The sequence below is a fragment of the Pistacia vera genome, unplaced genomic scaffold (assembly GCF_008641045.1).
Source record: "Pistacia vera cultivar Batoury unplaced genomic scaffold, PisVer_v2 Contig805, whole genome shotgun sequence".
Classification (NCBI taxonomy): Eukaryota; Viridiplantae; Streptophyta; class Magnoliopsida; order Sapindales; family Anacardiaceae; genus Pistacia; species Pistacia vera.
The window spans coordinates 703408-709336 of record NW_022196674.1 but is presented as its reverse complement, the minus strand read 5'-3'; the positions used below and the strand labels follow the sequence as shown (position 1 = coordinate 709336).

The window sequence follows — 5929 nt, the reverse complement described above, 5'->3', positions numbered from 1 at the left end:
ATTTATTATGTAAAAGGAAAAAAAAAATATTAAAAGAAAAAAAAAAAAAAATTCAATATGAATGATGTATATATAACTAAACAAAAAAAATTACTTTTATTAAGAGAAAAATGTTTTAAATTTTAGATTGGTTTTTAATAGGAATATTATTCGATTTACATATATTACAATTAAAAAAGAAAAAGGTCTATTTTTTCCTGATCCAGTACGCTCAAGATCAATACTTAGCCGTTGATTTTAGACCTAAGGCCGATCTTTTATATCTGAAGAGTGAAGAGGGAAAGAATAACAAAACCGTCTTTCTTATCACATCCTACGTCTATAACAATACTGCTCTAATATAAATAGCCTTGAGAAAAAATTGATTCAGTTCAAACGTCTCGCAATTTCTAGGGTTTCGAATTTCAATTCTATTTCCCGATCCAAAATCAATTTAGGCCTTCTCATCAGAGATAAAGATGCCGCAGAGACACTCAAAGAACAACAATGACCTGGCCTTTTTCACGTACGATGAGAAGCGTAAGCTGGGGTATGGAACGCAGAAGGAGAGGCTTGGCAAGGACTCAATAAAACCTTTTGATGCTTGTTGCCTTTGCTTGAAGCCATTCATCGATCCTATGTGCTGCCAGAAAGGTCACGTCTTCTGTAAAGAATGCATTCTCGAGTGCCTTCTCGCCCAGAAAAAAGACATCCAAAGGTTTGCTTCAACTTCGGCTTTTACTTCTATTTTGTTTTCTTCAAGATGAAGAAATTGCTTATAAATATCTGTTAAATTGTCGTGCTCGCTTAGATTAGACTTTGGTACTGATGGAGTTCATAAGCAGCAAAATGATTGTGTACAAGTCTCTTTTATGAAACTAAATCATCAACATATTGACTTGGGAGCTATTAACGTGAATGTTAAGAAGCTAATTGACTGATTGAAAAATTTAAGGAGTGGGAAACATTGTGGCATCGCATTGATAAATGATGGTTTACAAAGCATGATTCATTGATTCAGATGCGAAAACTATATGTTTGTGCTTCTAAACTAATGATGTTTATTGCATTACTCTTGGCAGAGATTTTGAATAGATGAGGGAAGTAATGGTTTGAAACTTCCTGAGGAAAGTGAGCAAAATTTATAGATTCTTTAATAGATTGATAGCACTAGGCAGAACGGTTGGTTGAGAACTAAGGAGATCTACCCATAAGTGTGTGTTACATGAAAAATATGAATTGATAAGCTATCTTGTTTAAATTTTTCACATGTATCACTTCAAAATGGTTTGCATTTTTTTTTTTTTTTTTTTTTTTTTTTAGATTTTTAGAACTTTTAGTGTGTATGTATCTTTTCTTCACTTTGGCAGCCTGCTTATTGTGAAGTTATGTTAGATAGCTTTTAAATTTAGTGCTTGTTTTACTTTGATTAAAAATAATTTTCAAAAACTAAGATATAATCCAAACATCTAGATTGTATTAAAAAAACCTTTAATATCTAAAGGTCATATATATATATATCACCACATGAGTTTTCTTAATTTTTCTTGTATACCTTGGTTTCAAAAACAAAAAATTATTTTTGAATTCTAAATAAAATGAGCCCTAAAATTCTATGTAAATTTTGCCGATGAGATGAATGTCTATATATTTCTTTACAATCAATCAGGTATCACTTGCCCGATGGGAGAAGTTTAAAATGTTCATGTTTATATCGTAGTTTGTTCTCACACTACACAAGATATTCATTCTCAATTCCCATACTTCTTGCCTCCTTTTAGGAATACCTAATTTAGATTACTTAAGCAAGCATCTTCTTTTAGATTTCCTCTACTATTGATGGTAAATCCATGTTATTAGTAATTTACCAGCTGCAGTTCAACATATGGGACCAATGGCATGAGAAAGATATGATAATAAGCTTATTCTAGAACTGCCATGTACTTCTCATAATTGCATAGTTTTTTAAATCAATGAAATAAACGTGATACACATTTCTTGTTTTCCAGTTTGTTTATTTTTTGGGTTAATGGTTAGCTTAGTGTTTTGGGTTTTGTTGTCAATTCTGTGCTGAAGAGCTTGATTCTTTCTTTGTCTGTCAGAAAGTTAGCTGCTCATGCTGCTCTGCAGAAGCAAGAGAAGGAAGAGGAAGAAGAAAAGTTAATGTTGCAGAAAGCTAGAGAGCTTGATGCCTTTGATCAGCAAAACCATGGTGCAGTACCACAATACAGTGATAGAAATCACGGCCGAGACAAGCATGGTTTCCATGGTGCAAATAGTGTGAAAGCCACATCTTACGAAGAGGAAGCCCTTCGGACAATGAAAGCATTTTGGCTGCCCTCTGCTACACCAGAGGCTCCTGCAAAGGTTGAAGCCCCTTCTACTAGTACAGTCTGTCCAGAAGGCAAGGAGAAACTCAAAATGAAAACCCTCTTCCCAATCCAATTTACAGAAGACAACAGCGAGGAGAATGAATCCAATTCACTTGATAAGACATATATTTGTCCCAGCTGCAAGGTTACCCTGACTAACACATTGTCACTTGTTGCCCTAAGCTCATGTGGGCATGTGTTCTGCAAAAAATGTGCCGACAAGTTTATGGCTGTCGATAAGGTTTGTTTGGTCTGCAATAAGGCATGTAAAGAGAGAAATTTGGTGAACTTGGAGAAAGGAGGGACAGGGTTTGCTGGCCATGGGGATCGACTTCAAGCAACAGACTTTAAACATTTGGGTAGTGGTTCAGGGTTGGGGCTGGTGAGACCTGCAATGAAGACATGAGTTTTGAAGTTATGTTAATTGTGTAGCAATCTCTCTTGGCTAAGAAAAAGTATGGATCCAATAGCCCTGCCGAAGTGTTGATGTGTTGTAAATTGGATTCAACTATGTTTCGCACTTGTCTTTTTATGTTATATCTATGTCTTATGAGCACCAACAATAATGCATTTTCTTTTTATGATGTTATTGATGATTGGTTTGAGTACTTTCTTTTTGACCTTTAGTTGATAAATATTTGGCCTGAGTTTTGAGCTAGTCTGGTGGCGATATGAGCGCATACCACCCAACCATTGTTTTAAAACTCGGCTTGGCTCAGCTAGTTGAATCGGTTCAATTGAAACCCGAGGCTTTCATTGGGTTTGATTACTCGTTTTACTATTCACCAAAAACCTTAGAAATTGAGATGATTGGTGAACAATTGAAAAACCAGGATGTTGGTGCTTTTGAAGAGAAACTGCTGGTGAGTGCAATGGTGGCAATGGAGTTGATTTCCAATGAGTAAATCGATCGAAAATTGAAAAAAAAAGGTCGTGGCAACAACTGGCTTTTGCCGGTGATTGGCGAGGCTAGCGGGGGTGGGATGAGGTGGGTTTTGGTCGAGAGGCAAAAAAAAGTATTTTTGGGGTGATGGAAAGGGTTGTTGACATCGGCGTCGGTGAGATCTAGCCGAAATCGAACTAGATTTTTTGTATATTTTATGGGGAATGGGCTCAAAGGATGATTGAGATTGCATTTGAAGTGTCGCAACCGCCAATCAATCGACTGCCGATTTGTATTTGAGGTGTTTTTACTAAATTTCAAACCTGTAGAGATTTAACTGTAATTTTTAGGGATATATTTACTGAATTTTAAAATTTTTGTCATCCGGTTTGACCAGTTAATCAAACCTGTTAAGCCAATCAATGTAGAACCCAGCAACTTTGCCTGGTTTTATTGCAGGTTCGGTTTTAAAACATTGCACCCAACCCAAATATCAAGCAACTTATATGTGCTCTGGGTTCACTTCAGTTAATTACTGTTGCTAACAATTTAAGTTGTGGCGACAACATCAACCTCGTGAATTTGAAAGTGGAAGGTTGTGGTGATTTGTAGGTCGGTTGAATGTCAACTGGGAACAACTGTTGTGATTATAAAAAGATACAAGAAGTTAAAAAGTTGGAATGCAAATTGAAGTGGAAATTGGGTGGTTCTAAAGTTAGGGCGGATGCTGTGAATCTGTTTTCAAAAATTAAAANATTAAAAATCTCTAACCCCCTTTTTTTTTTTAAAAAAAATGACACTTTAATATAATATAAAATCATGTTAAAGAACTTTAATGAACCTATTTAATATTTATGGTTATATATAATTTAGTTTTCACTTACTTTCCTTCATTATCTTTTATGTCTTACTCTGCTCAAAGTTAATATTGATATCTCAAAAACTTATTAGAACAAAGCAACTTTATAAAATATAATTCATGTTTTTAAGTAAAAAATAAATAATTTGATATATTTATAAAATGATAATAAAAACTAATTATATTACATGATTTTTCTTTTAATATTAATAACTTTATGGTGCCACCTCTCACAAATAAGGCTATTAAGATTAGAGGTCTTACTTAAAAAGTTTCCAAAAATTAAAATTAGAAAAATTTACCAAATAAATAAAATTTCCAAAAATAATTACTTAAGGAAAAACTAGTAAAGAATAAAAAAAAAAAAGCTTTTGAAGAGAAATTCAATTAGAAAAGCGTGTTGTTAAATAACTTACTTATTGGCCTATATCATAAAGAAATGTACAAATAAATAGTGCATTAACTATTCTCTTTGACCGAACTTAGAAATAAGGTTTAATTAATTGGTGCGGTAGAAAATGTCTTCACTGCTGTAAGATGGTCATAAAAATCTAGTGGTCCACTCAACGAAAAGATTTAATAAGTTATTATAATATGTGGTCATAAATTATGCTTAAATAAAAATCTATATTGGGTCATTTTTTATAGAGTAAAAGACATTTTCCCAACATAAGTTCGGCCAAATGACAAGGTTTCACCCGGTTTCATAAATTTTGGATTCCCTCCTTAGATTAACAAAAATCGTTTAATGTACTGGTCAGAAGGTAAAATATCGCTTAATGCAATGGTTAAAAGGTAAAGTGGTCATTTGTGTTGTATTCAATCAGAAATAAAATGAAATTTTCAAAATAACGTATTCAAACTCTCTCACAAGCACTCAATCTGGCCTGCTCGTTGTCGGCACTGTTGGACCCTGAGGGAAGGTGCTGGCCAAATTGCCTTGGGCCTTTTGTCGAACAGGTGGAGTGCCAATTCAAGAATTTTGATCTTCAATGTCGGACTCTATTCAAAAACCCAGAAAAAACAACAAAAACACTTCAAAAACAAATTCAATAGATCTCTAATCATCAATCTCCCCTCAAATCATCAAAATCAAACTTTAATCTAACCCAAAAATAACATAATCGCAAAACCCCAAAGGAGGTGGCGGACGGCTTGATCTGGCGATCAACTAGTAATTCAGGTTCAAGGTGTTGGGGGTTTTTGAGAAGAGGTGTCGGTGGAGAGCAAAGTGAGGTCAGCGTTGGTTTCCGACGTTGGGATCAATAGGAAAAGATTTGGAAGCCCGCGGCCCAAAAGAGGGCAATTGGAGGCTCAATGAGGTGGGGTGTGATAAGGGTTTTGATGGGTAGGTTGAGAGGAGTAAGGTGGTGGAGTCAAGAGGTTCAAATGACGCCGAAACAGGCTGGAGTGGCCAAAGGTAGCCGTCACTCGTGGTGTTTTGGGTTGTTGGAACTAGCATAATTTGGCCAAAAATTGGGGGTTAAAGAGTAAATTATTAATTTATTTGTCAAGGGCATTATGGCAATAGCATTCTAACACCTCTTTATGAACCTAAAAATCACTAACTATGTTGGTTTATTTATGAAACGAGGTAGAAAACTTACTATTTTGCCAAACCTTGGATGGGATCATGTCGTTTACTCTTTTTTATAAATAAAACCTGCTTGGAGAGTGGAGTCTGCCAGCCTCATTGCAAATTGTTTTCTTTTAGTTATTGTTTACTATCAGTATCAGATGCTTCTAAATATATATATTTTAAACGTAATACAACTATACATTCCAGATAATCTACAATTTCCGAAGACAAATACAGTTCAAATTAACAGGATATCA

The 5929-nt window shown here is 34.6% G+C and overlaps 1 protein-coding gene across 1 annotated transcript; it reads left to right on the top strand.

Annotated features, from left to right (window-relative positions):
• Window positions 1-295: 295 nt before the first annotated feature.
• LOC116117383 (E3 ubiquitin-protein ligase CSU1-like) lies at window positions 296-2871 on the top strand. Its single transcript, XM_031403428.1, has 2 exons — window positions 296-697; window positions 2082-2871. Exons 1-2 carry the CDS (start codon window positions 459-461, stop codon window positions 2755-2757), a joined length of 915 nt encoding a protein of 304 aa, XP_031259288.1. The 5' UTR covers window positions 296-458; the 3' UTR covers window positions 2758-2871.
• The last annotated feature ends 3058 nt before the right edge of the window (window positions 2872-5929 follow it).